The sequence below is a fragment of the Phodopus roborovskii genome, unplaced genomic scaffold (assembly GCF_943737965.1).
Source record: "Phodopus roborovskii unplaced genomic scaffold, PHOROB, whole genome shotgun sequence".
NCBI lineage: Eukaryota > Metazoa > Chordata > Mammalia > Rodentia > Cricetidae > Phodopus > Phodopus roborovskii.
Window position 1 is genome coordinate 8,360,933 of NW_026126563.1, and position 17,925 is coordinate 8,378,857.

General features: G+C 45.5%; 1 protein-coding gene across 1 annotated transcript in view; it reads left to right on the plus strand.

Moving 5' to 3' along the window:
* The window catches only part of Setbp1 (SET binding protein 1), a 324,979-nt gene that overhangs the window by 221,740 nt on the left and 85,314 nt on the right, over positions 1–17,925 (plus strand). Inside the window, exon 4 of the mRNA XM_051201988.1 lies at positions 1,396–4,846. Coding sequence (XP_051057945.1) covers positions 1,396–4,846 — 3,451 coding nt within the window. The remainder of the gene's footprint in view (positions 1–1,395; positions 4,847–17,925) is intronic.

A 17,925-nucleotide genomic window follows, 5' to 3' on the forward strand; every position in this document is an offset into this window, starting at 1 on the left:
GCATGGAAGAGCCAGGAATTTGGAACACATAGGATCTCCACAAATCCTGCTGTGCACTGGCTGAAAACTGTAATATTCATATCTTATTTTACTTGACTCTCAGAAATGCTACAGGGTGAGTTCCACAGTACCCTAACGGAGTAGGAAGTGCAGCATTCTTGAGCCCTGCTTCAGCCTGTGGCTTATGAACAGGTCACAGCAGAAACGATAGGTGGCAGAGTTAACTCTGTAGGTGCTGATCATAAGGATGTTGATACTACAAACTGCAAGGTGACGAAAATACTTTGTTCACGGATGGGTATCAGCTTGACTCGGGGAGGCTATCACAGTTGGAAAACTAGATACCATGGTCATATAAACAGAAAAAAAGAAAAAATTCACAGAATCATGGTGACAAGGTGTCCTTCCAGGTCTCCCGGGAGTGAGTGTTCAGTAAAACTGTTGATTTGGGGTATTGACTTTTGCCTACAAACCTTTGGCCACCCACCTGACTCTTCAGGCAATCATCAGCAATGGTTTCTGCCAGAATGTTCATTTCTATGGTACCATGACAAACAGAATTAAAACGATAGTTTGTATGTGCCCAAGAGTAGGTATGGTATATTTGTCTATAAAACTCAAGCTTTCTTTGGAGAGTTTACTCAAATAGCTGTCACTGTTTAAAGGGACACATGGATCCCGCTGCATGCTAAGCCGGCATGCAGGGGGCAGGTATGCCAACTGGCAGGGATGGAGATGGCAGTCCCTGCCTGCTTCTCTTCTTGGGGGTCTTTTGCATGCCCTGGACCTGTTCTGTTCTCACTTGCTGAATTCAGTGGAGCTTGCATACAAAGATCTGACCTTTACAGTGTGCAGTCCATACACACACACACACTCCACAAAAACAAAAACAGGGAACCAGAAAAGGGGAACACTGCACTTCTGAGGGGAAGCTGGGTCGAGAAAGGGTCACCCTGAATTCGGCAAAGGTGCACACGCGGGGGACTTCAGGCTCTTGCTGACTCTGCTGCCTTGGGCAGGGTTGGGTCTCCACTCCCTACATGTCAGCTTCGTGCTCGTAAGAGTCAAGCTCGGAGGCCTTGAGTCTACTCCATCCTCTCCATGGAAAGCAGCTCTCCTACTGCTTTAAAGCAAGTTCTTTAGACAGGGAAGACAACAATTAAAGCATCCTTGTTAATGTTCAAATTCAGCGTCATGTCATGTATGTTTAGTAGCGTAATTGAGAAAAACCTCTCTTTCTTAAGCTTCTGAAGTTTGGGAAAACATTGGCACAATCAATTATTTCAAATTTTAAAATGATGAAGCTTTTAGACAATAAACTTTGAGGAGTTCCAACATGCTCACCTTTGTTTCTCTCTCTCTCTCTCTCTCCCTCTCCACTCTACCCTCCCTCAGGCTTACGAGAGGCCTCAGAAACACTCAACACTTCATTATGACCCAGGTCTCTCACAGGGCTTCACCGGTGACACCTTAAAACCAAAGCACCAGCAAAAAAGCAGCAGCCAGAACCACATGGACTGGTCCACCAGCTCCGACAGCGGACCCGCCAGTCAGAATTGCTTCACCAGTCCAGAGTCTGGCCGAGACCCTGCAAGCACCAGCAAGATCCCAGCTCTTGAACCCGTGGCTTCCTTTGCAAAGGCCCAGAGTAAGAAAGGCAATACAGGGAGTGCCTGGAGTCAGTTGTCTAGCAGTGGCAAAGATCTGCTCTTGGGAAATGTGGTACAGTCCCCCAGCAACCACAACTCCCCTGCGCCCACTAGCAGCTCTGCGGAGTGCAATGGACTCCAGCCGTTGGGAGAGCAAGATGGAGGAGGGACGAAGGAGCTCCCAGAACCACCCACTGTAAGTAGCAAGAAGAAGTCCAGCAAAAAGGATGTGATCAGTCAAACCATACCAAACTCAGATTTGGATTGGGTCAAAAGTGCCCAGAAAGCCTTTGAAAACGCAGAAGGGAAAAGGGAGGGGCACTCTGCGGATAATGCTCAGGAGACATCTCCGCGCAGGCAGAGTATCAGTTCCGTCAGTAATCCTGAAAATGATTCCAGCCATGTCCGGATTACTATCCCCATAAAGACACCTTCTCTGGATCCAACCAACCACAAGAGGAAAAAGAGGCAGTCCATTAAAGCTGTGGTGGAAAAAATCATCCCCGAGAAAGCACTGGCTTCGGGGATCGCTATGAGCAGTGAGGTCGTCAGCAGGATACTTTCCAGCTCAGAGGGAAACAAGAAGGAGCCTCGAGTCCCAAAGCTGGGGAAGATGATAGAGAGTGAGGCCCCCTCAGCTGGCCTTCAAACATGTGGGGACACGGAGAAAACTCTCCCTGTGGGCCTGTCTAAGCAGAGGAAAGCACCGATGGTCATGACATCACCGACACGCACGGAGCACTCGCCGTCAGGAAAGCTGCCTGAAATCCAGCACCCCAAGTTTGCTGCAAAGAGGAGGTGTAGCAAAGCCAAGCCTCCATGTATGCTCCGAGAGGCGGTCTTAGCTACCGCCGACAAACTGATGGTGGAGCCGCCGTCTGCTTACCCCATCACCCCGTCCAGCCCTCTGTACACCAACACGGACAGTCTGACGGTGATCACGCCGGTTAAAAAGAAGCGGGGACGACCAAAGAAGCAGCCTCTGCTCACAGTGGAGACAATTCACGAAGGTACTTCCACTAGCCCAGTGAGTCCCATCAGCAGGGAGTTCCCTGGCACCAAGAAGAGAAAGAGGCGGCGGAATCTGGCTAAGTTGGCCCAGCTGGTGCCAGGAGAGGACAAACCTATGAGTGAGATGAAGTTTCACAAAAAGGTTGGAAAGCTTGGTGTGTTGGATAAGAAGGCCATCAAAACGATCAATAAGATGAAGACCCTCAAGAGGAAGAATATTTTAAATCAGATCTTGTCCTGTTCCAGCAGCAGTGTGGCCATAAAGGCCAAAGCTCCCCCAGAGACCAGTCCTGGGGCAGCATCGATCGAAAGCAAATTGGGCAAGCAAATTAACGTCAGTAAGAGAGGAACCATCTACATAGGCAAGAAGAGGGGCAGGAAGCCAAGAACGGAGCTGCCTCCCCCATCCGACGAACCCAAAACAGCCATCAAGCACCCCAGGCCTGTTTGTAGCCAGCCGGATGTCCCAGCCGTGCCTTCCAACTTTCAGTCACTCGTGGTTTCTTCACCAGCAGCCATGCACCCCCTTTCAACACAGTTAGGTGGGTCCAATGGCAACCTGAGCCCCGCCAGCACCGAAACCAACTTTTCAGAAGTGAAAACTATGCCAAACCTCCAGCCCATCAGTGCTCTTCCAACCAAAACCCAGAAGGGAATTCACAGTGGGACCTGGAAGCTGTCTCCGCCCAGGCTGATGGCCAACTCTCCTTCACACCTTTGCGAGATCAGCTCACTGAAGGAGATAACTTTGTCCCCCGTGAGTGAGTCCCACAGTGAGGAGACCATCCCGAGCGACAGTGGCATCGGGACAGACAACAACAGCACCTCTGACCAAGCAGAGAAGAGCTCAGAGTCCCGACGGAGGTACTCCTTTGACTTCTGCGCCCTGGACAACCCGGAGGCCATTCCATCTGACACCAGCACAAAGAACCGGCACGGCCACCGGCAGAAGCATCTCATCGTGGACACATTCCTGGCCCACGAGAGCCTCAAGAAGCCAAAGCACAAGAGGAAAAGAAAGAGCCTGCAGAACCGTGATGACCTCCAGTTTCTGGCTGAGCTGGAAGAGCTCATCACCAAATTTCAAGTGTTCAGGATATCCCACCGGGGCTACACTTTTTACCATGAGAACCCATACCCCAGCATCTTTAGGATCAACTTTGATCACTATTACCCGGTGCCATATATCCAGTACGACCCATTGCTCTATCTTCGTAGGACTTCAGATTTGAAGTCAAAGAAGAAGCGTGGTAGGCCTGCGAAGACCAATGACCCCATGGCAAAGGTGCCTTTTTTACAGGGGTTCAGCTACCCTATCCCCAGTGGAAGTTACTATGCACCCTATGGAATGCCTTACACATCAATGCCTATGATGAACCTTGGTTACTACGGTCAGTATCCAGCTCCTCTCTACCTATCGCACACACTTGGAGCAGCGTCCCCATTCATGAGGCCAACAGTGCCACCACCTCAGTTCCACACAAGTTCCCACGTCAAGATGTCTGGGGCGACTAAACATAAGGCCAAGCACGGAGTGCACTTGCAGGGAACTGTAGGCATGGGCCTCGGTGACATACAGCCATCCCTGAACCCTCCCAAGGTGGGCGGGGCCGCTCTGCCCAGCAGCAGGCTCCACAAGAGGAAACACAAACACAAGCATAAGCACAAGGAAGACCGGATCCTAGGGACCCACGACAATCTGAGCGGTCTCTTTGCAGGCAAAGCAGCGGGCTTCTCCAGCCACCTCCTGAGTGAACGGCTGAGCAGCGCAGATAAAGAGCTCCCGCTGGTGAGTGAGAAGGCCAAGCATAAGGAGAGGCAGAAGCATCAGCATGGTGACACGGGCCACAAAGTTTCCAAGAGCAGCTTCGAGGTGGACACCCTGTCGACACTGTCACTTTCTGACGCCCAGCACTGGACACAGGCTAAGGACAAAGGTGACTTGAGCAGTGAGCCTGTAGACTCGTGTGCTAAAAGGTACTCCGGTGGGGACAGCGGCAGCACAAGATCGGAGAGTCTGGATGTGTTCAGTGACATGAGTCCTTCCGGTGACAAGTGGGACAGTGACGTGAGTGGGAGTAAGAGGAGGGGCTATGAAGGCTTTGGGACATACAGGGAAAAGGACATCCAAGCCTTCAAGATGAGCCGCAAGGAGAGAGGTTCCTATGAGTCCTCCATGTCTCCAGGTAAGACTACGTCTTTTTCTCTAGACTTGGGCTTCCCAGTTGTGTAAAGCCTGGCCTTTGCAGTCTGGTTACGTTGGGCACATAGTGTCCACTGTTTTACAAAACAGGGAGCTAAATGCAAACAGGTCACCTTGCATGCTTAAATTTGCTTTGTATTTCATGTACCGTTTACGTGGTTTTTGGATATCATACTGATCCACTAAAGACAACGCCAAGAAACAAAGTCAGCCTCGGTAACTCTCCAAGTGACAGACATACATGCTACAATTGTATTTTTGTTCCTGTCATTTTGGTTTGTTTTGGTTCAGTTTTCCAAGACAGGATTCCTCTGTGTAGACCTGGCTGTCCTGGAACTTACTCTGTAGAAAAGGCTGGCCTAGAACTCAGAAATCTGCCTGCCTCTGCCTCCCAAGTACTGGGATTAGAGGCATGCACCACTATCGCCTAGCTTACCGTTGTACTTTTATTATTATTACTATTAGAGATCCTGTCCTTACATTATAAGCTGCTGATTGCATGGTACAGTTTACTAGTTGAGGCTCTAAAACTCAAGAGACTACCAGCAAAATCTTAATAATGCCAAGGATAAAGAATGGCATTGAATGTATGTGACGTGCTGTCAGTAGCAGTCACCGATCTTAGGTGATAAATTTGCCACAGAGTGTTGGAAGCTAATGAACAGAGGATCCTGAAGTCTAACCAATCATGAAGCCACAGTCCTAGCCATATATCCTCTCTTCACCCTGAGCATTGGACAGGCTGCCACAGTCAGGACTCTAAAGTAAAGCCTTGACTGCATTCACAATCTTGCTTCCATGCACCAAAGGGAAGAGGCTTGCAGAATGGTATTTTGTCCCTCCTTTACAATCAGAACAGTATCCCTGTGAAGTTTAGCACACTCAACTAAATTTGGTTCTTTGACTCGCTGATATCTAAATGACTATGATCATTGCTACCAGAAAAGTCTCACCCCATGTCAGTTACTGGCAGAATTTCTTTGCTAAGCCCCCTGTCCACACAAATCCTTTCCTGACATGCAGTTTTATAATTTGGCGAACACATCCTTGTATCCCTGTCCATATAGTACCTAAATGCTAAGACTCTAAAAGTGCAGAATTACTGGGAAAATAGGAGAAATTCCTTTAATGAGAATTGAAAGAAGGTAAAAGAATGTCTTGCAGGCAGTATTCTCTTGTCCACAAGTGGTGTGAAACACTCTGGCCAAACCCTGGTTTTAAAGGTCTCATTGCACACCGTGAAGATGTGGATATAATATTTTACCTCTATTCATGTTGCATGATTCTCAGGTGCCCTCTGTCTTCCTAGGCAGTCTGTAGTTAGTGATTGAAAACAGTCTATTCCAAAGGCATGAAATGTTACTTTGGGGCCAATGAGTCTCAGTTAGGAATGAGTACAGATCGCATCGTGTCGCTGTTGGTTTGTCAGTTACTATAGTGGCAGATTCTCTCTCTCCTTAAGAAAGGAAACAGTTTGTAGTCTCCTGGATTTGGTGACAGTGGTGAAGGTGTGAAGTAGCCCACATCTCCTGCCGCCCAGAGCAACTATGCACTTGCCATTTCTCATGGAAAGACTCCTTTAAGATACCTGGTTTTTTGAAGAGCCTAGACGAAGCCCACTTGGCATGAAGCACCCTTCGAAACATGGACACGAAAAAATGTTGGTATCTTTGGGCAGCCTAGTCCTGATCTACAAAAACTGAACTGGAAATGGATGAAGTTCTTGGGGTTTTTGTGGGGGAGAGGAGGGAGATGGTATTTTCTTAACATCATTTAGCTAAAAATCAAACAAACAAAACAATAGACAAAAAGTAACAGTGGTTATAAGAATCTAAGGTACACAGACCTAAGGGGGAAAATTCCTGGAGCAAAATTTAGTTGCTGTGGCAGATTGTGCTCAGATTTTTCTGTGGTCAGACATTCTTGCTGAGTGTTGAATAAATTCTCCCAGTTTTTCATTGCTGGTGCATCCCCAGACACCACGAGCTGCTGAGGGCGCCCCTGCTGTATGCAGTGTGTTCACATGGTAGACATTACTTTATTCCTATATTCTCATTTGATATTCAGTCAGCCCCGTGAGAGGAAGGAAGTAGCCATCATGTCATCATTCAAAGTGAGCCATGATGACCAAAGAGCTAGGTCCCAGGCTGTGTTGTGTTGTGAACTACCTGTCTGGCCCTAAGCATGCCATTCCACTTCTCTGGGGCACCACCTGCCCATCCATCACACGCAGATAAGGGCAAAAATTCACATGTGTAGTGTCTTTGAGTCCCTGAAGTGTTTTTTTTTTTCATACATTTCTTCTCAGTATGCTTTCTGAAGACCTAGCCTATAGATACACATTGAGTATTGTTTATCTGAAATGCTTGAGACCAGACTATTTTAAATTTCAGATGTTTTTATTTTCAAATATTTGCATTTATATAATGAGACATCTTGGGGATAAGGCCAGGGTCCAAACACAAAATTCATTTATATTTCATACGTAGCATATACACACATAGCCTGACAGTGATTTTATATGATCTTTTAAATGAGTTTTTAATTAAAATAAAACTTATAGCATGGGGTTTTCCTAATTGTGCCATATTGCTGTATAAAATGATTTACTTTTTGGACTATTTCAGATTCTGGGTTTTCAGATAAGTCTTGTTCACCCTGTACTATTATTTCCCATCAACAAATACAAACACCGAGCTCAAAGAGAGCAGTGTCCTACCTACCCACGGCCACAATGTGTCAGTTTTGATGCTAAGCAAGCTTGCCCTTTGTCTACTGCACTGAACTGGGGGCAAGTCCAGAACACAAGTCCTGTTTCTGAGCTGAGTGTCCCCATGTGTCATTATTGCCCAGAATCTCACCCATCGTCCAGCGGCATTCTCTTTGCCAAGGTGTGTTACTGTCCAGTGATCACGTGATATTTGCAGGAGAAAGCAGTGAAGGACGAACGAATTCCGTTACTTAGTCCCGTACTCATGAAGAGCTCTTCATTGCCCCCCTCTAAACACTAGTTGGAAATAATTCTCAAGCATGGGTGTGATTTATTGAGGATTTTTGGCACTACTTTGTGTCAGTCTCTGGGTAATTATCTGGCTAATGCCCCCCCAGACTCATTCATGGATCATATTCACTAATGACTTCTCTGTCTAAGTGAATTATACTTGATGTCTCTGCTCATCTTGTTGAATAGCACCTCCCTTGCAGCCCTTACCTACCCATGCCTGTGTCCCAAACACACCCTCTATTTCTGAAGCCCAAAACATCAGGCCAAATTTTCCTTGGCTGTACCTGTAACCTAGTATGAGAGTTTGTCAAAACTTTCTAGAAGGCATCTATCTTCCTTAATGGGAAGTCCGGTGAAAAGATATGAAGCCGGTAGGTTGAAGAGGAGGGCACTGGAGCCATGAAGTGCTTCCAAGAACTTATTCAAGTGGAGGTTTGGGCTGGGCTGGATAACACTAACACTGGTGATGGAAAATACCCACACTCTCTGCAGCTTCTCTACCTGTGTCCTTTGTTACTCTGTGCTCAATTCATTTCCTCCACCTTTGAGCACCCCATTTCCTATGAGCTATTTGTCTCTAAAATAGACACAGCTACTATATAGTTGTCGTTCTAAGCCTACTGAAGACCAGATTTAGGAGCTTGGTGGAGAGAGGGTTTTACCCCCTCCCTGAGATGAGAGCTGTTGAAAGGCACCTTATAAATGTAAGTCGTTACCATTATGGAGAAAGGAATTAGAGACCCCATTTAGCAAAGGCAGCAGCTGCACACTCCATTTCATCCTTCCTGCTTGGCCCATCCTTCATTCCTCATGCCCTGGCTCAGCCGAGGAGTGCATTGTCTCATGAGCTCCCTCACAACACGCTCAGTTTATAGTTGTGCAGACCCTTCCCTATTTTCCTTCTCACGCTCCCTCTGAATCTTCAGTTTCAAAGGGTGGTGACCCTTAGGGTCTGATTTCTAGATGTGTATACCATCTGCTAAGTCACCATTGTTCAAAATGCTTCATTTGTGCTAAAAAAAAAAAAATGCATAGAAAATGGAAAGATATAGTCTTCATTCTGACTTAACAGCATTATGTGAGTCTCAGGACCAGGCATCATTGAGTGCATAGGCTTCCGGTAGAGCAAACCCGCCCCGCCCAGAGCTGACAACCCATAGTCAGATGATGCCACATGCCTTCAAAGCCAAATTCCCATAGGTGGTGGGACAAGTCCCTTGTGTGGGTGACAATCTTCCTCTTCAGATTGCTTGGAATCAATATTCTCGTAGTTTGGCCAAAAATTCAGCCATGTATGAGAAATCACAACTGAACCAGCTGTCTAGGTTCCTCTCAAACAACGGAAAAGCAGTAACTGGAGAATATTTACATATGGTACCTCTTAGTCCAATGTCATCATTAGACAGGGAAGCCAGCCCTCATCTCCAAATGTCAGGTGCCTGCCTCATGATGAATGGAGGCTGAGAATGAATCCCGAGTTCACCTCCCAGATATCAGAATGGTGCCATGTAGCTAACTGGATTTCCCTGGGGCCTGGCCCACCGCACCTCTCCTGGTAGCTTCTGGCTTCCCCTTTGTCAGCTCCTCTTATCCACACTGCAGGGCATTCGGGGAGGCAGGGTCTGCTGACACTCATCACCACGACAGGGCTAGCCATGCCAGAGCAACACAAAACCCATCCAAGCACTTATCCAGAACAAGGAGCTAGTCACGTGGATGCGATGTCAGGAAGACCTTACAAAAGAAGCGTGCAGGGACTGCAGAGGAGGAGTAACAGGAAGAAGGTGACTCATGGGAGGAAAAGGTTCAGCCCACAGGCGAGGGCAGTAATACATGGAGAATGGGTGAGGGGTAATTTGTGCAGCCTTGACCCAAACTAAACTGCATGCCCTCCTGCAAGGAAGAGAAAGAGGAATTAGGTAATAGCTGCCCTGTGGCTTGGATTGCAGTGTCAATTCCTGCCCAAGTGCCATGTCTTACCCTACCAGCTCTCATGTGTCTGTAATAATAAAGGCTCTGACCAAACTTCAGTCTGGGACACAGAACATCTCAAGTCCATTACAGTGGAATTTGAATATGAACACAAATTCACCAACAGGCTGAATTGGAAGAAGAAGAAATGCTAAAAAGATAGTCAAAACATTGTCTCTTCCATGAAGTATTATAACAGGTTTCTATAGTGCACAAATTAATCCATGGGTCTCACTGGCTTCATCAGGCCTCGCCTGTGCAGGAAGATTAAGCTCCTCCCACCTGACTCCCACTGACAAGTGCGCTTGCTCCTGATGCAGGCTTAAGCCACAATCATCCCAATGTGACCCATTATTTGGGGATGGGCAGAGAATGTTTCAGACTCTGAGATGTAAAATCTTAATGTAGATTAAACACTTCATTTTGCTTTTGCATATATAGATGTAAAAAGGTCAAGTGTCTTATCTGATGACATATAGCTAATTCTTTGGTGGCCAGGAAATCTCAGTGGACCCATATTTAAAAGTAGAAGCAACCCTGATGAGTGTCATTCTGTTTCTGTCCTAACCATTGCACATATTTACTTCATTTATCCTCCCAAGATCTTGCCTAAGCTTTCCTTCTGGAAGCTGAGAATTAATCAATTTAAATATTGTAATATACCTTACTGGCAACAATTAAAAAAATGAAGAAAACTTAGAAGTATAACATCTCTTTTGCAGTGCAGAAATCAGGCAGTGGCTCCTTTAGAGAATGATGTCTCAGGGCCATTTATCTTCCTACAGTTGGCAAACACCCTGCTGTCCTGATAGAAGTTGTATGCATAGGTCTGTGGAATTAGGGAATTATACAGATCCATGTGTGGGTACAAAGAAGTTATAATATCTGCAGACATGGCACTAAACCCACATGGAGTCTTTGTGGCTAGAAAAATCAGTACAGTGTGCCTTCCAAAGACAAGCCTGTCTCTGGAGAGAGAGAAGAGAAGCATCTGCAAGAAGATTCTAGAAAAGGAACTTTTCATTCTATACTTGAACAAGTAATACTGAATACTTGCTAGGATTGTGGTCGAGCATTGAGACACTTAGCATTTAATGCAGATGGACAAAGTCTGAGGGGAATTGACAAAGACAAGAAAAATGTACTCAGTGTCAAGAATGCACCGGGTGGTGGTGGCAGGCCCTGAGGCAGGTAGATCTCTGAGTTTGCGGCCAGCCAAGTCTACAGTGTCATTTTCAGGACAACTGGGGCTCTGCAGAAAAACTCTGTCTCAAAAAGAAAAAGAGAAAGAAAGAAAGAAAGAACACACTATAAATCTTGGTATAATTCTACGAAGAATTTAAAAATTACTAACTCAAACATTTTGCTCCCAGTAATTCAGGAGGTCCTCTACCAGCAATTGTAACTTACCGTGCTTTTGTCTTTACTTTGTAAAATATCTGTCTTTTATTATTTATGTTATGAATGCTTTGTATGCATTCTATCTGGGTGCCTGGTATCCATGGAGGCCAGAAGAGGACATCAGGTTCCCTGGGACTGGAGTTACAGATAGTTGTGAGCTATCGCGTGGGTTTTGAAGTTAGAACCCAGTTCCTCTGCAAGAGCATCAAGGACCTTTAGCATCTGGGCCAACTCTCCAGCCCCTTATTTTATTTTTCTAGCTAAAGGCAAAGATCATTCTAATATTTTGATCAGGGCAATTAGAAGACTGGTAGAACGTGAACCAAATTATAGAAAGTGAAGGTTATGGTGAGGCAATGGAACAAGCGCATTGAGTCAGAAAATGTCAGCACCAGGCAGAGCTAGATAGTACCAACAGGTGAGAACTGTAGAGAAAGGAGAAGTATATGGAAAGAGGAGAGTGCCTTCTCCCCTACACAGAGAGATGGGATGATGAAACCGGGGAAGATGAACGAAGGTGTCTGAGGGTAAGAGGCAAGCTGAGGGATCAGAGCTTGAATCTAAGGAATGGTTTGTAGAGTTGGAAGCTGAAGAGCCCACAAAGGATGTGGCAAGATAAGGAAGAGTTGGTGTGAACATATCGATGGCCTGAAAGACAAGAGAAACGTTTATAATTATGTATTGGGTGCTTACATGTTTGTGGCTTCATGGGCTCTGTGTCAAGTCCAGATGCCAGTGTTAATGAGTGAATAGTGACATCACTGTTTTCCACTGGTTCATAAGTAACTGGGAAAACTTAACACAAAATCAGAGTCCTCTTTACTGCCACTCTTCACGTAGGCTACAGAACTGAAAGGATCTAGAACAGAAAAAGACGAGACAGATTAGACACCAGCTCCCATCCCCCCACCCAAAGTAACAGAGGCGAGTGTACACCATGGTATTGAATATTTGAAACCTTTTATTTGTGCTGCCATGGAAACCAGTTGTGAGACTATGATACATAGAGGAATGCCCTGAGTGTCCACGGAGTCTGATAAATGTATCTATCCCTGGACATTTTATGTGAGCAAAACCTCCTGATCCTCCAGAGCTCTTTCCTACTGTGAAAAATATATTCACACTTTTAAAATCATTTCAGAACCGTGTTTGGTGGCATGTAATTGAAATCCCAATTCTTGGGAGTGGGGACAAGAAGATTAGGATGACCATAAGGTCATCTTTGACCTCATTATGAGTTTGAGGCTATCCTGGGCTATATGTCTTTGTTTCAGTAAAACAAAAAGTAATGAAAAATAAAAATGAGCCTAAACTCTTCATTCATTGAACACATAGTATAGTGACAAGAGCAATTGGGATAAGCAGAAGAAAATAACAAGCAAGGGTGAGGAGTGCAGACACACACACTCACACACACACACAGCAACCAGAGTGAAAACCATACAGACTCAGTGGCCAGCAATGAAAGCTATGGAGATCCAGAATCGGAAATAACAATGTGTTCAGTGAAGGGTAACACCCTGACTCTAGGATAGTAGTACACAGTGGAAGAATCTCACAATACCAGCAGTTGGATGGACGTCACTGTTCAGGTCACACACTAGGATGCAGGATGGTACTCACCTAGATTGAAATTTGCAGTTGAGAGAGGGGGGGGGATTTGTAAGCCGCATGGTTTCCAAGAATAGAACATGCCCTTACAGGGTGTCAAACTTGGTGCTAAGGGCTAGGTGAAATGATGGAGTACCAGGAAACATGCCCATCCTCAAGGACATTGTATGGCACTGAGTCACAGAGGTTGACACCGACACACAACCAGGAGTCCACATGTCTAGTGACTAGAAACCAAAATTTACATGCTGTAAAAAGCCAGTTAATACCACTGCTTGTCCTGTTGCACGAGCATTCAGAGTGAGTTATATCAAGAAGAAGAAACCACGGGCGAGGGTGTGTCAGCAGTGGGTGCAATAGGAGGCTCTGCCATAGCTCCCCCTTCCATGGAACTGGGATGTAAAAGGTGGGCCACGACTCAGTCATAATTAGGACTGTCCTGGTTGATGGGGAAATCTGGGGACGCCCTGACAGGAAAGTCTTCCCCTGTCGCATATCTGAATAGGCTGTTACACTTTTCAACACATATCACATTCATTTCATTTTCAAATGTAATTGAGGCATGTAGGAAGTTGTTGCTTTCCCATTCGACGGATGAAAGAAATAGAACCCAGTGTCTCCTGGCCATTTTTGCACACACAAAAAAGGCATCTCAGATTCCCGCAAACTTCCCAGCATCCTCTACTTTTCCCCATTATATTTCTTAAATCTTTGTTAATGTCAATAATGTGATCCAGCTTCTGAGTTGCCCCTAAAGAAATTTTGCCACAAACTGTGGCAAAACATCACAAGCCATGGAAGCTGGAATAGGTCAAAAGGCACTTAGCCTTTGCTAAAATTTATTTCTGATGCGAACATAGTTCTTTGGAACTAGGGTAAGCCAAGCCCAGGTGTAATCAGACATTTCTTTCCTGCCTGACAGTTCCCAAATAACCACTCAGAGGCTTAATACTCATTATAATTGTTTGGCCTATTAGCTCAGGCTTTTTATTAACTAGCTCTTACAACTAAATTAACCCATGTCTATTATTCTATATTTTAGTGCAAGGCTTGTTACCTCACATCTTACTAATCTGGTAGTCTAGCATCTCTCAGACTCTGCCTTCTTTTTCCTTATCTCTTTGCTTGAATTTCCTGCCTGGCTCTATTCTGCTTAAATCAGCGTCTTTATTAACCAATGGCAATAAAACATATTCATGACATCTACAAAAAAGACATCCCACACCACCCAGTGCATAGGACCATTGCTGTGTGTGGCATTTTTATCCACCCCAGGATAGAGACTAGGGGGTGGTAGCTTGGGGACCTTAAAATCACAAAGTACATGCAGAGCAGAATGACAGGCTTCTTATCTACCAAATTACATGACCCAGAAACTAGTACTTAAATATGTGTTGTTTTAAGGAAACGCTTTTTGCGAATGGGGGAATATATACTTCCGTGCCTACAAAGAAGCATTACTTATCAAGGCTGGGGACTAAGAAATAAAAACAAGGGAGCAAGTCATAAAGGAACTGTGAGGCTGGGGCTACATATCAAAGGGAGGGAAATCGTTAGAGGAGAAAAAAACCTGTCCCCTTTAAAATCTCCCATATATTAGAATGAATTTGTATTGCTTTATCATATTTTATGTTAAAAATAAGATCAATAGTAAAAGCATTTCTCTTATATGATATAATTCTTTATTCAGCTTTATATTTTTGCTTTCCATTTATTTTAATCATGCACAAAAATATCAATCATCTAATACCTGTAAGACATAGTCTTGGGTAATTTGGGAGCAATAGTTATATATAGGATATCTTTTTTATCCTTTGAGAGACATGTCATAATCCTATAGGTGTCTCATGCAATCTTAGACCCTGTTGGTGCTAAATACTATTTTTATTCCTCAAGGTCCCAACAGTAACAAAAAACAAAATCATGAATTCCCTGCCCAGAGGTATTTGGATTAAAGGAATTGACTAGTATGTGTCTACAAAAATATGACCCATGGGAGGTCTGTATGTTACAAAGGACACAGCAGAACACTAAGGAACTACCAGGGCTAGGGCTCCATCTCAAAACCAGTAAAGCGGTAATAATTTTCTTATTGTTTACCGTACTATATTTAGAAGTCTTACTCGTAAATAGAAACTTGAAGAGCCTGTAGAGAAGGAAGTAGAATCCCCTATCGTCCCACTGATGAACCAGGCACTGTGCCAGAGCAAGCAAACAGCCTAGCTTTATTTCCCTGTGCCTTCCGCTTTCCTCCTCCCAGGGGAACTCAGGACATGCCACTTACTTTCCCTTCAGTCCCTTCCTCTTCCTTCCTTCTTTCTATCTCTACTTTGGTTGTGTGAGCATTCAAGTTTTCTCCAAAATGCCTTTCCATATTGGACTGTAGTAACCATTTCCTTCTGCATGCTGTCGTTACCCACACAGGGAATACATTTTAAAAATAAATTCAGCAGCAATTGGACATGAAACCATCAGACTTCCAAATTGTCCTGTGTAGCTAAAGTCATCATAGACTTTCAGTGCCAAGACAGGAACCCAGAAGGGGATAAATTAGTCAGTACTAGAGACAGTTGTCAAAATACTTTCCTAAGAGTCGCTGAGTCTTCTGAGCCTTTTTTTTTTCCATAACAGAATGGAGCAATGTTGATAATCCAGTCAGTTTCAGTTACAAATGTCATTCTCACTTCCCTTAGATTAGTGTGTGTGTGTGTGTGTGTGTGTGTGTGCACGCGCGCACGCGCACACACACACACACACACACCTAGAGCAAGTCAGCTATCACTAGTTGCTTTGGTCAGTGTTGTCACTTGTGTTGAGTACACTTAGAAGGCACTAGCTGTTAATTTTAGGCTACCGCACAAAAGGTCAACGAGCACTTGTGTAGTCTCCTTCTGAGACACCTGTGGGTATTTCTAAAGTGAAGTTAGGAAAGCCTGGCTGCCTTCTGAAAGGCAGCCCTAGTGTCTGTCTTCCATTCCTCACCCAGTTCGAATCTCCCTGTGTTGTATGTCAGGCCAGAGTGCAAGACGTAAGGCAAAGAAAACTCCTTCTAGAAAGTTCATCAATGGCAGCTGGCCGAGCCAGTGTGAGAGAGGACTTAGTCAAGCAGCAGATCACCTTTCTCTTTTGGCTTCTCCTCAGTTAGTTTTCAAGTCCAATTCATATTACTTAGAGGAGAAGTTTTCCAATTGTCTGCCTTACAGCAGAGAGTCCTCTTTCTAAGAGTCTATTCTAACAAGGGCTAGGACTCTGGGCACTACATTCCCTCAAGTGAGCTGTCCCCAGAGTGGTGTGTCATCTCCACCTACACTACAGAAGCCACGAAGAGCCCTCAACCACATCATTCCTGTGGGCCAACCTTCCCTGGTGCCATGGCTGTGACTTATGGATCCTAAATAATATGTCTGGAAAGGCACTTTTAAAGGCCTTTTGCTCTTTGGAGTAACAGAGCCTTGGCCTATTGTATTGGTTTCTGGCATACAACTGGAACTACAATACATAAATTATTTAAATATAGAAAGAACACTATAGTGGTTTTCAGAGCCTATCTCTGAAGCCAGCCGTAGTTAAATGAATAATTGATGCCAGGTGTGGAAACGTCGATTTCTATTGCGTCAAGTCAAAATTCTGTGTCGTGAAAGAACCTTTGTGGTCTCCCCCACACAGGGGGATTAGGGATTGTCTCCCAATCATTTGCAACCGCTCTCCTTGCTGGTCGTCCCATCCTTACCCCTCTGAGTCCTGTTTGCTCTTCCTCTGCAGTCCCTGCCCTCACTGGCCTCCTTCTCATGGAATGTAGGATGCCCCCCATCTCACCTGCTTTCCAAACCTGCAGCCGTGTCCTAACTGAGCCATGCCTCCGGCTCCTCTGATACGGCAAACGATACCGTTTTCACTTCAGTGCTGTTTGGCATTCGACCTCGTGCTGGTCACATTTGTGTCACATGGAGATGTATTGGCTCACCCACCGCACATCTGACTCCCGGGATATCAGGGCCACGCAGTGGTCTTTGTACTTAATCCGTGGGATCCTTGAGTTGATGCTGAGAACAGGTGTCATCGACCCATGCGCTAAGCTCAGCTTTTTAAACTGAAGTGTGTTCCCGGCATGCACTTTGAGAGGCGATCTCTTCAAAAGCAAAAATTTGAACTTCTGAAACAGACTGATTTAGCAAGAAGCCCAAGAGTTGAAGATGTGGATGTGGATACTTAATCCCCACCTCTACCAGCATCATGCCCTTTGGCCAGGTAGCCCCTCCAGGGTAAAGTTTCCTTGTCTATGGCGATGCTATTAACATCCATATTGAGGGCCGAACAAAGGTAAAATCCACACAGTCTCCAGTACCACAACCAGCACACAAACATTGCTGGCCACCTAGTTGTTCCCAGTGTCCATTCCCTTTCCTTTCCACTTTGGACGATATTTTTAGTCAGGGAAAGTATAACACCGCAGATTGGCATCCTCTTTAATCAGGAAGTTTTCCTCCCAATTATGTTTCCAACTGGGTGAGGCTGAGTTGGCTCTGAATGCCCCTTCTCCCCAGGGAAGGTGAGGCTTACCATGGGGAGTCTTCAAAGTCTGTCACATCATTTGGAACAGGGCCTAGCACCCCCTCCCCCATGTGTCAAGGCTGAGAGAGTATCCCTCTATGTGGATTGGGCTCCCAATGTCCATTCCTACACTAGAGATACATACTGATCCACTGCCAGAGGCCCATAGACTGCCCAGTCCTCCTAACACCCACATACAGGGGGTCTGGATCTGTCCTATGCTGGTTTCCCAGCTATCAGTCTGGGGGCCACGAGCTCCCCCTAGGTTCAGGTCAGCATTTTCTACAGGTTTCTCCAGCCTGGTCTTCACCACTTTGCTCATCACTCCTCCCTGTCTGCACCTGGATTCCAGGAGTTGGGCTCAGTATTTAGCTGCAGGTGTCTGCTTCTGCTTCCACCAGCTACGGATGAAGGCTCTAGGAGGCATGTAAGATAGTCATCAATCTCATTACTAGGGAAGGGCATTTAGGGTAGCCTCTCCACTATTGCTTAGATTGTTAGTTGGGTTCAGCCTTGTAGATCTC